The sequence below is a fragment of the Sorex araneus genome, chromosome 3 (genome assembly GCF_027595985.1).
Source record: "Sorex araneus isolate mSorAra2 chromosome 3, mSorAra2.pri, whole genome shotgun sequence".
Classification (NCBI taxonomy): Eukaryota; Metazoa; Chordata; class Mammalia; order Eulipotyphla; family Soricidae; genus Sorex; species Sorex araneus.
In genome coordinates, this window is record NC_073304.1 from 33,345,248 (window position 1) to 33,363,479 (window position 18,232).

Here is an 18,232-nt window from a genome sequence, read left to right on the forward strand (position 1 = left end):
TTGTCTTCACAGTAGGTCTGAATCTAGTGGGGTACTCCTAACAACAATAGTGAGGTTTGTGTTGAAATATTGAATGTAACCAAAGTAAACAGAATGTAAAATGAAACTTATCAGTTACAAGGTAGGGGGTGGGGGGGCGGGATGGGAGGTGTTGTGTGGGGTTTTTTTTTTTTTTTTTGGTGGTGGTATATGGGCACTGGTGAAGGGATGGTTGTTTCAGCATTGTATAACTGAGACCTAAGCCCGAAAGCATTGTAATCTTCCACATGATGATTTAATAAAATAAAATTAAATTAAAAAAAAAAAAGAAATACTAATGGTGGACTAAGAAGTATGATAATGGCCAGTTTTAAAATGAACATTTTGGTTTTTGGTATCTTCTATAAGCATGTCTTTAAATTTGAAAGTAAAAAACCAAAAAAAAATCTAATGATTTTAACTTAAAGGACAGGATTTCTTTAAATATGTCCCTTCAAAATTATTTGTTACACGTGGTTCTCAAAATAATTGCTAGCTTCTTCATAAAATCTCCCTCCATTTTATTTTTGTTATGATTTTTCGGCTACACATGGTATTGTTTAGAGGTTTTGTGTGCAGCTATTGCTTCTCATGTTCCATGAAGTGCTCGTGACAGAACCTGGGCCTCCTGGTATGCAAAGCATTAACTATCTCATTAAATATCTCAATTTTTTCTTTTCTAAGTGGTCCTGAAACAAGTTCTGAAGAAAGATGACTTTCAAAGGGAATATTTTTAAGAAGCTGAACTTGAAATTCTAAGATATTTTTACATTTACTAAGATCTTAAAAGGTGAGAGAAGAAATAACCACATCTCTGAAGGATGGTGTCAATCAAGAACATGATTCATATAATTAGCGAGGAAGAAATAAAAAATAAAAATAATAATATTTTATTGTAATAATGGACTGGAGCGATAGCACAGCGGATAGGGAGTCTGCCTTGAACGCGGCCGACCCAGGTTCGATTCCTCTGTCCCTCTCAGAGAGCCTGGCAAGCTACCGAGAGTATCACACAGCAGAGCCTGACAAGCTACCCGTGGCGTATTCGATATGCCAAAAACAGTAACAACTAGTCTAACAACGGTGACGTTACTGGTGCCCGCTCAAGCAAATTGATGAACAACGGGACAGTGCTATTGTAATAATGCTTCAATTTCTATTGTCCTGCCTTTATTTTTCAAATTCACTCCCTATTAAATGGATAGTTATCCTAAGCTTTTAGGATAACTAGGCTACAGGTCTTCCTATTATTAATATCAACACTTGAGTCATGCCTTCTAGTCTATTAATTTTTTTTGTCTTTATTTAAAAAAACTAGAACTATTTCTTATTTCCTTAAGTCCTTTTTTTTTTAACTGTTGTTTTTTTTTTTCAACCCACATACCTTAAAGCAAGTGATCCTCCAACTGGTTTGGAGTTTTATCCCACATGTTTCTGAAGGATATTGGCTAATGCTTAGTGATCCATATCAAGTTAGCAACCTCTTTACACCTGGAGGATTAGCAATGCTCACAGGTGCCACTGGGTATTACTGGAAGGCCTAAGGCAAAGGCAGAGGAGAAGAAAAAAAGGGAGAATAAAGGGAATGGGGGAAAAAGGAAAGGGAGTAAAGGAAGACAGGGGTGGAGAGAAGAAGGTTCACGAAGTAGAGTGGTAGAGAGCCACAATAATAGCCTCAAGGATATTCTTCGCTGGGGGGGTGATCTTAGGTCATATATTAGAAAAATCTAAGATTATGCTCTTTTGTTTCCTGATGAGTTTTTCTGCCTTAGTATGATGATATATAATACATTGATACACCAGCCATATCCACTATGAGATTTAATCACAACCATATGGTTATCTGTTATTTTTGTTATATATTACACTAGGAACTAGCAACACTTCACAGTAAATAATGTAAATATGTGCAATAAGGTATATAATCTGTTGAACTTTTTTTTAAACTGTAACAGATCATTATATATGTGTGTATGTGTACATATACATATATATAAAAGATATGAAATAACTAAAAACACCATCATTCAAAAATAAATTAGAATAAGATAGTGAATTATATTAACAAAAAATTTATTTCTTAGACTCAAGTAGCAGATAGGTTCTTTTATGACTAGCTGCTCTTTTTTGGCAACTAGAAGATCTAAGTAAAATGGTTTATTTTTACTGAACTACTACTATTTTATACAAAATCACATAATACTATGTTTGAGAAAAATTGTCTCAAATTATTTTGTTCACTTTCTCCTGATTTCTATTACTAATATTGTAAAAAAAATGAAAAAGAACATTCTTGATCCTTTGGTATTCACTTTATATAGTTGTTTTTTTTCTACTCTGAAAGTAAGAACTTTTTGATATCATAGTAAAACTATATGGCTATCAGTGATAAGATCAAAACAGAATTTACATTTTAGATAGGGAATATGAAAAATGAAAAGTCAGTGAGGTTATATCAGAAGACTCAAATTTCTTTCTGGATAATAATTCATTATAATAAAAACTGCATAAGAAATACATTTGAAAGAAAGAAACTCAAGAGAGTTTGAATATTTGTTATTTGCTTTCTGAACTATACAAATTTTTTAGACTAAGCTGAATGAGGTACCACCAAGAGAGTGTTCCTGAGAAAGAATACATTAACAGCAATTAATCCCCCCACCATTTTTAAGAGAATATGATCATAATATTTCAGATAAGTGTCTTCCCTTTTTTTATTTAACATAGGAAGTGTTTTATTATTATGATTTATACACAAGAAAGATTAGTAAATAGAAAAATTCAGCAAATGAAAATGATCTATATATATCATCATTTTTTTCCAGAGAAGGTCTAAGTAAATGTTGCTATAATGATAGTGACAAAAGATAATTGACATTTAATAAAAAATAATTGAGTGTTTTTTACTGTGAGCATCTAAGATACTTAATCTTTATACAACCTATTGGGTGGGTACTTTTTTGTTATTAATTATGATTTTACAAAGAGAAAAATGAGGTTAAAAAGTTGAAGCGATTTGCTTGAAGTTACACAGATGAAATTGGTACCAGAATCCAGATCAATCTTTGATCAAAGCCTGTTCTAAAAAGATACTGGGAGATGGTGATGAAGCATGGATATTATTCAATTACCAAAAGACAGGCAATTACTTAAATGACTAGGTACAAAATTAGAAAGCCACCAAATGAAAACCAGTAAGCTCCGTAAATGATAACTAAAGAAAACTGGTTTTCTTTTTTTTTCTTTTTGGGTCACACCCGGCAATGCACAGGGGCTACTCCTGGCTCTGCACTCAGGAATTACTCCTGGTAGTGCTCAGGGACCTTATGGGATGCTGAGACTCGAACCTGGGCTGGACGCATGCAAGGCAAACGTCCTACCTGCTGTGCTATTGCTCCAGCCTGAACTGGCTTTCTTAATGTGCTGATAAATATTTCTTCAGTGATACTGGCATTCAGTTAATAACCAACAATAATTTTTAAGTAATTTAGTCGCATTTCACTTTTTGGAAATACTGGATTTTCAGTTGCAAATATAATTTGTATTTGTTTATAAGCTACATACAAACTTAGGGAAATCTGAAGGCATGAGCTGTTGGCTCCATCTGAGACTTTGGAGTTTCAAAATACAGCACTTAGGAATTTCAGGGAATTAGTGATTTTCCTCATTCTTTCTTTTCATGAATTTCTTTACTGATTTCTGAATTTAGAGGAGGTAAAAAGACAAACCCATCTTATCTCTGAGTTTGGAATCTGCTTTTATCTCTTAGACTATTTAGACGTCTTCAATTAGAAAATAGTGGGAAAACTTCCAGACCAAGAATGATTATTATCGGGGCTGGAGAGATAGCACAGCGGGTAGGGCGTTTGCCTTGCACGCGGCCGACCCGGGTTCAAATCCCAGCATCCCATATGGTCCCTTGAGCACAGGCCAGGGGTAATTCCTGAGTGCAGAGCCAGGAGTAACCCCTGTGCATCACCAGGTGTGACCCAAAAAGCCAAAAAAAAAAAAAAAGAATGATTATTATCTACTATGCATAGAACCAAAAGAAAAATTATGGTATTGTGTTTATTTCCTGCCAATTCTATATACTCCCTTTTTTTTGGTTTGTTTGTTTTGGGGCCAAACCTAGCAGTGCTCAGGGCTTACTCCTGCCTCTGCTATCAGGGATCACTCCCAGTGGTGCTCAAGGGACCATAAGGGTACTGGGTATAGAACCTAGATCAGCTGTGTGCAAGGCAAGCTCCTTATCTTCTATACTGTCTCTCCAGCTCCTTATCTTCTATACTGTCTACTTTTTTCCTGGGTCACACCCAGCGCTGCTCAGGGGTTACTCCCGGCTCTGTACTCAGGAATTACTCCATCAAACCTGGGTGGGCTGCATGCAAGGCAAATGCCCTACCCGCTGTACTATTGCTCTGGCCCCCCAATAAGAATTTTTAAGCAACTACATACTGAACTCACAGTAAGTTTTAAGCAAGATTGTGCATGAAATTTAATAGATGTATATTAACAATATTATCTATACAAAAAATTATATTTATACCTAAGAGAGAAACACATGTAATAGTTATTAGGTGCCTAGACTGAAAAAATGTACAAGTATAATTATACGCAAGAAAACAAAAATACTCACCTCGAACAGCATAGCCATCTTTTACTGATGCTGGGAAGGGGGGTAGGTTATCTTTTGCATATACATCTTGAGCAAGGACTCGTCCCATTCCATCTAAGAAAAAAAGAGTAAAAAATATGGATACTGAGAACATTGGATAAATAGGTAGTCATTAATAAGGATAGTCTGACAAAACTTATATATGGGCTCAGTCAGGCCTCCTGATTTATATCCCAAGGAAGAGAAGACAATGAAGAGATGCATCAGTTGTCTGAAATAAAATGTAAGGTTCAGTCAATAGTAATTAATAGTAATACAGAAATTATTTGTTTGTAAGTAGCTATTCAGTCAAAGATATGTTTATAGATATAATATTAATCCTTTAAATACCCAAAGACTATTTCACTTAAAAGGAAATCTAAGTTGAGGCCAGGAAGATGGCTCAAATGGCTGGAATATATACTTTGCGTTCAAAAGCCCTGGATTTGATCCTTGGCATGGCATGGCCCCCTGAGTATTATTCGGAGTGACCCTAGATCACCACACCAGGAGCAGCCCATGAACACTGCTGGTTATGGCCCAATGATAAAAACAAACAACACTAATAAAAAAAAAAAAAGGAAAGCCAATTAGTTTTTTTCTCAAATAAAATTTTCTACAGAACTGAGGACAAGGAAGGAAAGAGAATTAGGGGAGGAAGTAGTAAGAAAAGGATAGGTGCTAACTGGGATAAGGGCAGGGGCCTCACACACATTGGTGGTATACAGGTGTGATATATTTATATGAATAATCCACAGAATCAACAAAACTTAAATAATGAGATCTAGACTACTAGAACCAAATTTAAAAATGTGCCTTTCAAGAAGGCAGGCTGGGGTGTGGGAGTAAAACTGGGACACTTGGTGGAAGGAAGTTGACAGTGGTGATAGGCCCAGTGTTGTAAAATTATAAGCCTGAAATGTAATTATGAATAACTTCAAATCAAAGTGCCTCAATAAAAATATTAAAAGCAATTTTTGTGCTTTACCACTAACTTACATGCAATACTATATAATTTTGGGAGTAGAGCTTCACACCCTGATATATATACTTCACTTACTATTGTACTAGTGCCATCACACTATCAAAATTATCCCCTAACAATCTTCTCCTTTAATAGGGGAAATAACAGCATTTTAAGCAAATGGCGAATAATTTTTCAACAAATAGAGCTGAGAAATTGGAAAATGACAAAAAAATATAGCTGGGCCTTTATGTTACCCCATAAACAAAAATTTTAAATGAATTAAAATCCTGAATATAAAACTATATAACTCTTAAGAACAATAGGGAAGTTTTATGACTTTAGAATTATTTCTGGAATTACTGGAATTATTTCTCAAATATGACATCAGAAGTGTAGGCAACTATACTAAAATCAGACAAATGGGATTATATAAAAATATTTTGTACCCAAAGCATATTTAATAAAGCTAAAAATGATAAAAAATTATGAAATAGGAGAAAATAGTCTGAGGTCAATGTCACGAATGTATAAAAGAGCTCCTACAATTCAACAGCAATAAAAAACAAACTCAATAATCAAATAAAACAATAAAATATTCTTTCTAGAGAAAGTCATCCTTCAAATTTGAGTGAAATCTAGGCAACAGTAACTTCTCAATTTTAATATATAACATTTCAATTTTAAGGCTAAAAAATGATTTTAAAAAATCTCAATTTTAAAGTATAGCATTTCACAGAGAAAGTGAGCAGTTGAGGCTGTGGAACTGAAAGTTTTACTGAAAGATGTAATATCAAGAAAACATACCTTTCTTAGAAGTATTTTGGTAATGGGAGTCTTCAGTCTGCAGTGAACATTTTAGTTGTAGAAAGTTAGGGTGTGTGCGAGCGATCTACAACCAACTTTCTACAACTAAGTGGAAGCTATATCCTGCTTTCAGTCTGAGAAGATAATACCCATTCTGTTTGACTTCCCCTATACAGCATTATGCCTTAGGTTATGAATAATAATTCCTAAACTTGAAGATGAAACAAAAAATTCTAATTCTAGAGCAGTCAGAAGAATTATGTATCACTGAGAAATCTGTGAGTCATATATACAGTTAAGTCTTCTTCAAAGGTTGGCAAAGGAGAGTTGCAAAGACTGGTTAATGAATGACACTTTTTGTGTTTGCAAGAAGACAGTGATAGAATGTTTGGTCAAAAGGTAGCTACTTTTTAATGTTGCCAGCAGGATACTTGAATGTAAGATTTAGCTTCCTCTTCCTCATAACAAGTCATTAAAGAATTCCCTCCTCTCTGAACTGCTAGCATTTTATACTGGGATGATTGGCCTACCTATATTTACTGAAGGAGTTTATGATTCAAAGAATTAGCAATGAGTATACATGCAAGAAAAATTAAGAAAGAGATCTACTTATAAAGTTGTGTATGAATTTGAGTGTTAAATCCAAACGTATTCACTAAGTAGTAAAAGTCAAACACCCAACTGATTTGGTTGTACATTTAATTTGGTTCTGATAATATTCTCTTCTTGCTGTCTAAATTAAGATAGTAGAAGAACCAAATGGCATTTGGATTTAAGAGAGAAAAGCAGCTTAAGTTTATCAAAACTACTTATTACAATGATTGTATGACTGTAAACGTTTATGTATTGCTTATTCTTAGAAGGATCTTAAGGCAGTCAAAAGAAAATTCTGAATTCAGTGGACCAGGAAATTAATAATGTCTTTACTTTGACTCACTAAGATTTATATTAATTACATATATGAATCAGGGAAGCAGGAAATGTGTGGTAGATAAAACAAGGTGGAAGAAATGTTTTTTAAGATTTTTTTTAACATATTACATAGTCATGTTAGTTTTCTATTGAAAACTTACTTTAGTTCATTATGACAGCATTGATATTTCAACATTTTTTAAAAAAAGCAAATCCATTTTATGTGAGTGACGACTGAAAGATCTAAAAAGGTGTGGTGTTTGGCCCACACCTTCAGTTTTCAGGGGCTGTTCCCAGTATGTCGCATGGGAGCTGCCCCACAGAGATTGAACCTGAGCTTCTAGCCAACAAATCATACATCCAAAGTTTTGAATTACTCCCAAATGAAATATCATTTTGATCTAACAATTAAGCGTTGTTACCAAAGTAGTTAAAAAAGAAGTCTTGATACATATGCTTACTCTGGACCAATGACCATTAGTTGAAACAATATTAGTTAAGGCCCAGAATTAAGAGGGCTACCATAAAGGTGAAGAATGTACAGATTTGGATCATTACTTTATTCAAAAAACTTTTAAATTAAGTATGATATATAGAAAGCTTCATGACTACTTAATAGACATTATACATTAACATGGTGGGTGCTTCAAACCTATCCAATAAATGTGTTCTTCCCCCAAGAAGGCATTATAAATTTCAAAGACTAGATAAAATCTTGATAATTATAGATCTCAGTTAATATGAGTTTTCACATATGTTTAAAGTGAGAAAGACTGAATAATTTAAGAATGAATATCTCTTTAGTGAAAATAAGCACAATAATGTCTGGTCACTCCAGAAGTCGTATTATTAAACAGTATGACAAAATCTCTATGCCTTTATTAATATAAAACTATTTAACATCATATTGTATTGTGCATTTTTTTGTATTTCTCTAAAAATATCCATAGTTTTCCAATGTGATGAATTAGGAAAGCAATATAGTTCTTTATCCATATAATAAGCTGTGTGCAACTGTATAGAACTTGGAATACAAATGGCACAATTAATTCATAATTTTATTAATAAAATATGGAATCAATTTGGTGATGAATTAGTTCTTAGGTGGTGGTTTCATGATGCTTGTATTTTATTATTGAGGGTAATCACTTACTAACTTAACTTAATACTAAGTCTGTATTCACTTATATGTTTGAAAGATTAAGTCTTAAAGATAACTGTGTAACTATAAAAATATTTAGCTTAAAGTGAAAGGTGTATATTTTAAGAGAAATATAGGTTTTAAAAATATGTTAAATTATTCTTGAGGTCCACAGAAAATGTTTTGATTAAGAGAAAGTGCTAACTCATTTCAATACTTCTGATGGAAACCAAAAGGGTTATCACTGATAAATGGATTGCATTTAGGTCCTATGGGTAAATTTGTTGATCAGAATTTGGTATCCCAAACAAATAAACAAAATGTACTTTGGTTTGAACAATTTAAACTCTCTCTTCTGATAATTTCTCAGCTGCTGCCCAATAAACTGAACCTGAGTCAGCCAAGTGCAAGGCAAGTTCCTTACCTACTGAACTATCTTGGGTCCAATGCTTAATATATATTTTTTTCTTTTTGGGTCACACCTGGCGGTGCACAGGGGTTACTCCTGGCTCTGCACTCAGGAATCACTCCTGGCGGTGCTCAGGGGACCATATGGGATGCTGGGAATCGAACCCGGGTCGACCGCGTGCAAGGCAAATGCCCTACCCGCTGTGCTATTGCTCCAGCCCCACAATGCTTAATATTTTTTATACACATTAACTAGGGTAGGGCGTTTGCCTTGCATGCAGCCGACCCGGGTTCGAGTCCTCTGTCCCTCTTGGAGAGCCCGGCAAGCTACCGAGAATATCCCGCCCGCATGGCAGAGCCTGGCAGGCTACCCATGGCGTATTCAGTATGCCAAAAACAGTAACAAGTCTCACAATGGAGATGCTACTGGTGCCCGCTTGAGCAAACTGATGAACAACGGGATGACAGTGCTATAGTGCTAACCAGGACATTGGAATTCTACAGAAAATATATTATTTATATTACTTGCATCTTTGAAAAACAGATAAAGTTTTAAAAATTATCAAAAATCTATTCTATTCTTAGATATACTCAGATACATTATAAAGCTAAGTTACTATTGATTGTAGTAAGAATTTTGTTTTCTGTTTTTTGGGCCACACCCAGTGATGCTCAGGGGTTACTCCTGGCCCTGCACGAAGGAATTGTTCCTGGTGGTGCTTGGGGGATGATATTGGGTGCTGGGGATTGAAGCCGAGTCAGCTGCGTGCAAGGCAAGTATCCTCCCGCTATACTATCACCCCACCCTGTAATAAAGAGTTCTTTATCTCATTTTTTTCACTGTGTTCTTATCTCAATTAAATGAGAGGATAATTTGGATCTCTGGCATAGGTTCATGCTACTTGGGTAAGTAAACAGCCTGCCAGGAATTGCAAAGTATTTACTTGGAAAAAAATAGTTAATGAGGTTACTACTGTATCACTGGATGTTGTAGTGAAAAAGCTCATCAATTTAAATCACTGTCACTGTCATCCCCTTGCTCAATCGATTTGCTCGAGCGGGCACCAGTAGTGTTTCCATTGTGAAACTTGTTGTTACTGTTTTTGGCATATCGAATACTGCCATGGGTAGCTTGTCAGGCTCTGCCATGAGGGCGGGATACTCTCGGTAGCTTGCCGGGCTCTCCGAGAGAAATGGAGGAATCGAACCCGGGTCTGCCGCGTGCAAGGCAAATGCCCTACCGCTGTGCTATCGCTCCAGCCCATTAATTTAAATTAAAAAATTAAATTGAAAAATAAAAATAATTAACCCCCCTGATAATTAAAAGATTCTATAATCAAGTTTCACTATGTAATTCATATAGTAAAAGTTTAACTAGCATTTGTTTGTCTCTTTTCATTTGCACTAATATTCTTTTCTATAGTTTGGAAAATTTTATATGTTTACATTCATTTTTATTTTAACAGTATATTATATCAAGAAAGCACTGAAATGAATTCTGGAATTTCTAAAATTCCAAGATACTTCTTAGAAATTTTGATCAGGGCAGAAATGAAGTGTTTTTTACAAGTAAACCTTCAGACAATGACTTTAATGACCCAATTGTAGGATATAACAATTTTTGCAAATTTTCTTTTACTGAAGGTTTTTTCCCAGTAATTTCATTAGCCATTTGTTGTAACAAGCATTATAAAATAAATTATTTTGTGCTTATTAAAGGGCAGGCTTGGGAGTGGGTGGAAAATTGGAGGCAATGGTGGAGGGAAGGTCACACTGGTGGTGGGACTGGTGTTAACACTGAATGTCCAAAACTGTATTATGAACTATTTTGTAAATGGTGCTTAAATAAAGTAAAAAAAAGTATTTTTTGGCCGTGCAATATCTTATAGCTTACTTCTCCCTCTGGGAGAACCTGGCAAACTACTGGGAGTTTCCTGCCCACATGGGAGAGCCTGGCAAGGTCCCCATGGTGTATTAATATGCCAAAACCAGTAACAAGCTGGGTCTCATTCCCCTGACCCTGTAAAAGTCTCCAGTATGGCATTGTTGGAAGGATGAGTAGAGAGAGGCTTCTAAAATCTCAGGGCTTGGACGAATGGAGACGTTACTGAGACCACTTGAGAAATTCAACGATCAACGGGTTGATGATGATGATGATGATGACGACGATAATGATGATTCTATTTAACTAAATATTTTATCTATTTTTTACTATTTTGAATCCTACTTAATAGCATTAATACAGACTATGAAACTTAACATTCTAAATAAAAAGATTACTAAATGAACTATGCCAAATAGATATATATTTAAAATGTGAAAAGGAATAGAAAACTAAAAATAATATTTAGAAGTTATTATTTTATTTTTATTTATTTTTTATTTATTTTATTTTTTTCTCTTTCCTTTTTTAAAAAATTTTATTCTTTTATTGAATCACCATGTGGAAAGTTACAAAGCTTTCAGGTTTAAGTCTCAGTTATACAATGCTCAAAAACCCATCCTTTCACCAGTGCACATATTCCACCACTAAGAATCACGGTATACCTCCCCCCTTCCCCCCACCTCCCCAGCCCCCTACCTCGCATGTGTAACTGGTAAATTTCACTTTACTTTCAATAGAAGTCATTATTTTAATATCAGATATTTATATATATCCTGCAAAAGCTTTCCCCCCCATAAGACCCAAACTTTAATAACCAAACATAAAGGATGACTGTCAAGATAACAGGCTGGGGCTGTGGTGGGTGTGAGTGGGAGACGGAACCTGAGGGTATTCTGCAAAACCTTTATAAAGTGAGTAAAAAAAAAATTGAGGGCCAGGGATTTGGTTCAGCTACAGAGCACCTGTTTTGCATGTAGGAGGCCCTGGGTTCAATTGTTGAAATTGTAAAAAAAAAAAAAAAAACTCTCAAAATTAATTACCTCACTAGATGAATTTTAGATTATAAATTGTTTTCTATCAAAATTTCTTAAAATGAGATATATTTAAAGTAAGCTTTATTTAAGAAAGATAATACATATGTGGAAATAGAAAATAGTATGGATAGAAAGTACAGTATAGAAGGATTAGTTTACATGGTTGTAACATGGAGATAATTAAGCTAATGTAATAGGTTTGACCTTAACTTCTACTCAGAGAATTGCCTATATTTAGGTAGTTATCTAAGTATTAGTCAGTGTGAGGGAGTAGTTTCTCAGCTATAGTCTGTATTCTAAAAGGGCTAATGCATTGCTTCAAACTGAGCAAAGCTTAAAAGTTCCTTGATTAGAATGGCTTAAATTTTTTGTAGAAAAACAAAGAAACCCCAAACTGAAGTCTTTGGTCATGCATTCTTAAAAAGTTGGGGGCTTGCAAATGCTCCAAAGAAAGCAGGATTCCTTCTGATGAAATCTCAGAGTTCTTTCATTTTTAACTAAAATAGATTGAGAATTACAGAAATGGTGTCAAGATATTTTAATTGACTTTTATATTCACTAACACCATACCAAACATGAAATTATAATTTATTCTGTCATGCATTTTACAAGCAAAAAAAGATTAATCATAAATGGTAATCTTACAAATATTGTCATCCACTGTTATGCCAGGTATGCCTCTCCCAAGAAACCAAAGGAAGGTATTTATAATCAGTGGAGCACTTGCTCCTTAAAGGCCTTGCTTGCAGACAGGAGCTGAAAATAGCAGATATGCCAAAGGACAGACCAGAGACAATAAAAAAGTTCATCTGTAGCCAAAACAGGTTAAAACAAACAAAAAGCCAAACAATAACTTTATGAATGCATGCACATCTAGGTACTTGATTCAGAAGATACTTTTCATACTAACTTGAGATGCAGTATGCTATTGTGGGTCAACTAGAGGTGAAGAATCTCAGGTTCCTAGTCATATTTTTTTAAACTTAAAGAACATTGGTACACTGCTTGTTTCTAAGTAACTCCATTTTTAAAGAGAGGGTATTGATCCCCAACTAACTTAACTTCTTTCCATAATATTCTCTGTATGTGTGTGTGTGTGTGTGTGTGTGTGTGTGTGTGTGTGTGTGTGTATTTAAAATTTTGTGAGATTTTGAAAGTAGGGACTTCCAAGCAGTTCCCAGAGTGACTGGAGGCCACTATGGCAACATTCAGTCAGCATAACTGTACAGTTTAACACTGGGCCACTGATATCATGCCTAGAAGTGCTTGGGAGCCATCAGGGGTAGACCTACAATGCTTGGGAGATTATGCAGTTCAGGGATTTGGTTTGGATTCTGGTACAGGCAAGTTACATGACCATGACCCTGACCATGACCAAATAATCTCCTGGTTCTATATTTAAAAATTCTTTCATAGAACTACCTAATGTCTCTGACCTTGATGGAAAGCAATCCAGCACTTTTGCATGATTTATCCTTAGTTTTCTGGGATCATTGTCGAATATTCTCTGAGGCATAAAAATAATTTAATAGATGTTACAGTATCAAATTATAGATTTTAAAATAATTCTTGACTTCTCAGGAAACACGGACATTTCTCTACCAACTTCTGTAACTGTAGGTGTCAGAATACTTTCAGATTCAAAGTATTTGGGACTTGACAGAACTGTGAAGATGTTTATTTCCCCTAACCACATAATTTTCTTACTCAGTGACTGATGGATAAGATTTAATATTAAAGGCACATATTGCTGAAAACACAATGAATTTTTTATAGGTTTGTTTTATTACAAAGCAGAAATCTTTCGTAAAGAGAACACTTAAAGTGATGTAAGTGAATTCTAATTTTTTTTTTCTGGGGCAAAATATCTTAGCTTCAGTAAGAAAATTACAGACCATATGCACTTGACTCATACAGCTGAATTTATAGTGATTTTTAGTTAGAGCACTTTATATCCATTTTTGATGCTATGTCAAAAATGTCTTAATAAGCACTAACAAACATCGTAATACTTATTAGGATATTTATGACAGAGACTGATCAAATTTGCCAGTTGAATTGTGCCATAAAATACATGAGTGAAGTGCTTTGAGAACATGGGGAAAGGGTTCTTAACCCAGCAATAGCAAAAGGAAAGTGGACATCAGGATAATTTTCATGGAGATGTAGCTTTTTCACCTTAATCTTAAAGAACACCTAGTAGAGGAAGCCAAAGATGCTGGTGAAATGGTACAAACTTTAACTTATAAATGAATAGAATCAGGCTCAGGGTTAAGTTGCATGCTTTGCATGCACTGGATCTTGGTTTGATCCCCAGCACCAGCATCGGCAGGTACAGACTTAGAGGTCCCTGAGCACTGCTCAGGTGGCCCCAGGGATCCCTGGGAATGCAGGGTATTCATAATACCACATCCTGCAATAAGACATCTGGCCCAGTTGTCCAATAAGCACCAGAATGGACCCAACTGCTTCCCAGCACTTCTTGGGAGAAACTTCCCAAAAAAGACTATAAAGGAATGGATTATGGAAATCAAATGTATTGAATGGTGGTTATTGTTTTTAAATGCTCTATTGTTTGCTAAGAAAACTGCTGAGTAATGATTTTTCTGGGGGCAGGGGGGACCTCTCAAGTGGTGCTCAGGGAACCCCAAGGCAAAACTAGGACAACTGGGCTGGTATTTCACTGATAGACCTGAGGATCAGTACTACTTGAGTGCCCAGAGTGTTGGGGAACACCAGGATCCAGTACTCAGAAAACTCCAGTGTCACACCTGGTAATGCTTGGGGGTCTCCAGGGCTGTACCCAGAGATGACCTTGAGGTCATGTGGTACTGGGATTGAACCTGGGTTGGGAGCATTCTAGGCATACACCCTAACTGCTGAACTATTTCCTAGCATAAAGGCAGTGAATCTTATGTATTCTCACCACCCTGCTCTCCACTGCCCTCCTTTCCACCACCCTATACTCAAAAATGCAAAAGAATCTTTCTTTAAATGATTCTTCTTTAAAGAATCATATGTAGGAAATGCTAATAAAAAATTTGCCACTCGAACACATTAATTTGTCATCATAATGGAGAACCAACTGGGAGGATGCTCATTGAGAGAGGGAACTGCTTTAACAATCCAGGAGTTAATTACAAAGGCTTACACTAAAAATGATATCAGTGAGGACATAGAACTAGGGATGGATTCAAGAGGACATAGAAGAAACAAGTATAGTGGAGATAAGAAAAGCAAGTTCAGTATTTGTCATGTTAAATTTACTAATAGTAGGTATACATTTGGTTAATGATTTTGAGCACAGGTAAGGTCTAAACAGTAGTACAGATTTAGAAATCATTTAATGGTGATATTTGAGACCGTTGGGCTGTATGAGGTTATTTGAGATGGAAGTAAATCAATGAAAAGGAGCAAAGATGAAAACACTAAAGAGAGTTTATGTTTAAAAGATTTACAAAGGAAAACAAGTTTTTGAAAAAATTAATAAAGGAGAACAACCTATTGCTTACCTTTGTGACCTACACTACATTGTGAGATCTATGGGGCAGGAGTTTTATTCTATTCATCTTGTAATAATATTCATCTTAACCCAGGCCTTAAGTAGCACCTGACATTTAGTTGGTATCTAACAAATACTTGAACAAATGGATTTATGTTTCTATATATAGAATCATTTTCTAAATAATTTTCTAACTAAAATGCTGAGGTATTTATAATGTTCTTTTGCATAAATAACTGGGGTTGCTACAACTCAAAGATTGAATACAAATCTCACTTTTTAAAAAAAAATCATAATGAGTACAAACATTAACAAAGAAGTTAACAATTTATGGGCATTAAAGTAGAGAGAGAGTATGGGGAATATTGTCTGCCATGGAGGCAGGGGGAGGATGGGAAAGGAGGGTATATGGGGGATTTTGGTGGTGGGGAATGTGCACTTGTGGAGGGATGGGTGTTTGATCATTGTGTGATTGTAACCCAAACATGAAAGCTTGTAACTATCTCACGGTGATTCAATAAAATTTTAAAAACAAACAAACCAACCAATTTATGGGCATTTTTTTCCTCTGGAGAAGCCCACATTCTCTCTTGAAACCGTATTTCTCTTTCTCCTCATCTCCTCACATCTCTCACAATTTCTTTTTTTTAAAAAAGAAACTATTTTAACTTATTAATAAAGCTATCCATCATAAAGACTTTGCTCTTGAATAACAATTGATTTGAGGAACAAATGAGGGGAAATAAGCACATACAGGGAAAAGAGAATTCACTTGATAGATGTTCTTTAAAACATGTTTTTTTTGTGTGTGTACAAAAATAAAAACACCCATTTCCAATTCTGTTATTTCCTTAAATGGACTGTATAAATGTAACTTGGCTCTAACTGGAGAAAGAGACAAACTAACATTCATGCCTTGCCTACTCAGATTTTATCCATGTTACTGCAGGGTCCCTCAAGCACTGATGGCACCACTGGGGTGGGGTGGGTAATTCCTGCCACCACAGGGTCTGAGAAGCACCAAATCCTCAGGTTTTTGCACTGAATCACGAGCCTGATTGACTGAGAATAGCTGGCAGGGTCCCCTGGGTCTCTCAAGCACTGTTTGGGAGGCCCAGGAGAAAATACTCCTGAAATTTTAAGAGATCAGAATGGTTAATTTAGCTTTATAATAGCTGACATATTATTTATTTTCAGTTGTTTGCATTAATTTTTTAAAGAAATGTTGATCAACACAAAGAATATGACAGAAAGAATTATTCATAAAATTTGATTTCTGAAATCACATACTTTCTAATTTTCTACTCTCACCAGTTTCTTAATCTTTATTACCTTTATGTGGAATAACATAAACAAAAGCCTATGATAGACATAATAAGATAATGTAAGCAGAGATGTAGGAGAGCTATGAACTATGTGAAGATAGTTCTTTTTGTCTAAATAAGATGAGAGACCAAGAGTTAAAGTACCATGTGTTGGTACTTACCTTTCATTTAATTTTTAACTAATGTTATATTTTAACTTAAACCTTATTAGTTGTTGTCTACCATTGATTTTTTAAATGTAAAATATTAGGAGAAACCTGTCATGTATAGGCACAGGAAGAAAAGAAAATATGCTTTTTAAAAATTTTAACATTTTCATTTTAATGACTTGCTGTGAGATAGTTACAGATTTACAAACTTGCATGATTAAGAGAACACATGTTTTGATACTCAAATTTAATTTCTTTCTGCTGAGTCTGAGTTACTCAGACTCAGAAAAATACAGTTGCAGAAAAATCTGTTTGTACAGATACTCTATATATTTCTTGCCATAGAATAGTTTATGATGTAGCAATTATTTATAAACCAAAAATTTTATATTTTTATCCAAATAATAAAAGCAATTAAGAAACTAGATTTTATTACACTAAATATAACTTTTATGTTGAATTTCTGGGATGAGAAGAGACTGATTAAAAATCAAATACAATAGGGAACACTATCTTTCCACAAGTTAGTCTTAATGTGTTATTAAACTAAAAGCAAGAGATGAGAAGACAGATGAAGTAGAACACAGATCAGACTGGTAGCTCTGTGACCTGTGGATAAATTAATGAAGTTTTCACATATCATATTAAAAAGCATGTTTTCCACAAAAGCAAATATGATTAGATGATACATTAGTTATTTTCCATTTCATTCAAAAGAACATCAGGTAGACTCAGACTGAACTATTGTCCTCATTCAGTGCTTGTATCCTCAACTGTTAAGAGTACTGTATTTTTTTGTTTCCGTTTGTTTGTTTTGTTTTGGGTGACACCCAGCAGTGTTCAAGGCCTACTCCTGGCTCTGTACTCAAGAATCACTCCTGGTGGGCTTGGGAGATTGAATGGGATGCCAGGGGTAGAATCTGTATTAGCCGTGTGTGAGGCTAACACTCTACCCATTGTATTATCTCTTTAGCCTTAGAGTACAATATTTTGATGGGTGGGTAATACTATTATTTCCCCCCACATTCTTTATGCCAAGGAAGCTTTAAGATCATTTTACTTTGTGTATCATAAAAACTGATCTTGGGGCTGGAGCAATAGCACAGCGGGTAGGGTGCTTGCCTTGCACACGGCCGACCCAGGCTGACCCAGGTTCGAATCCCAGCATCTCATATGGTCCCCTGAGCACCGCCAGGGGTAATTTCTGAGTGCAGAGCCAGGAGTAACCCCTGTGCATCGCTGGGTGTGACCCAAAAAGCAAACAACAACAACAACAACAACAACAACAACAACAAAAAACTGATCTTAAAGTTGGGGACAAATTAGAAGTAAAATGGATGATGATAATAATCTCTTTCAGAAAAACTATGTGTTAACATTATAAATGTGTGAATCTTATTTGGGGAAAAATAGAAAGAAAAGGCAATGGCTAA

General features: G+C 35.1%; 1 protein-coding gene across 19 annotated transcripts in view; it reads right to left on the reverse strand.

Annotated features, from left to right (window-relative positions):
- The window catches only part of GPHN (gephyrin), a 494,826-nt gene that overhangs the window by 81,097 nt on the left and 395,497 nt on the right, over positions 1-18,232 (reverse strand). For all 19 annotated transcript variants that reach the window (XM_004612348.2, XM_055130244.1, XM_055130246.1 and 16 more), the window contains one exon: positions 4,655-4,747. In XM_004612348.2, the coding sequence (XP_004612405.1) occupies positions 4,655-4,747 (93 nt within the window). The remainder of the gene's footprint in view (positions 1-4,654; positions 4,748-18,232) is intronic.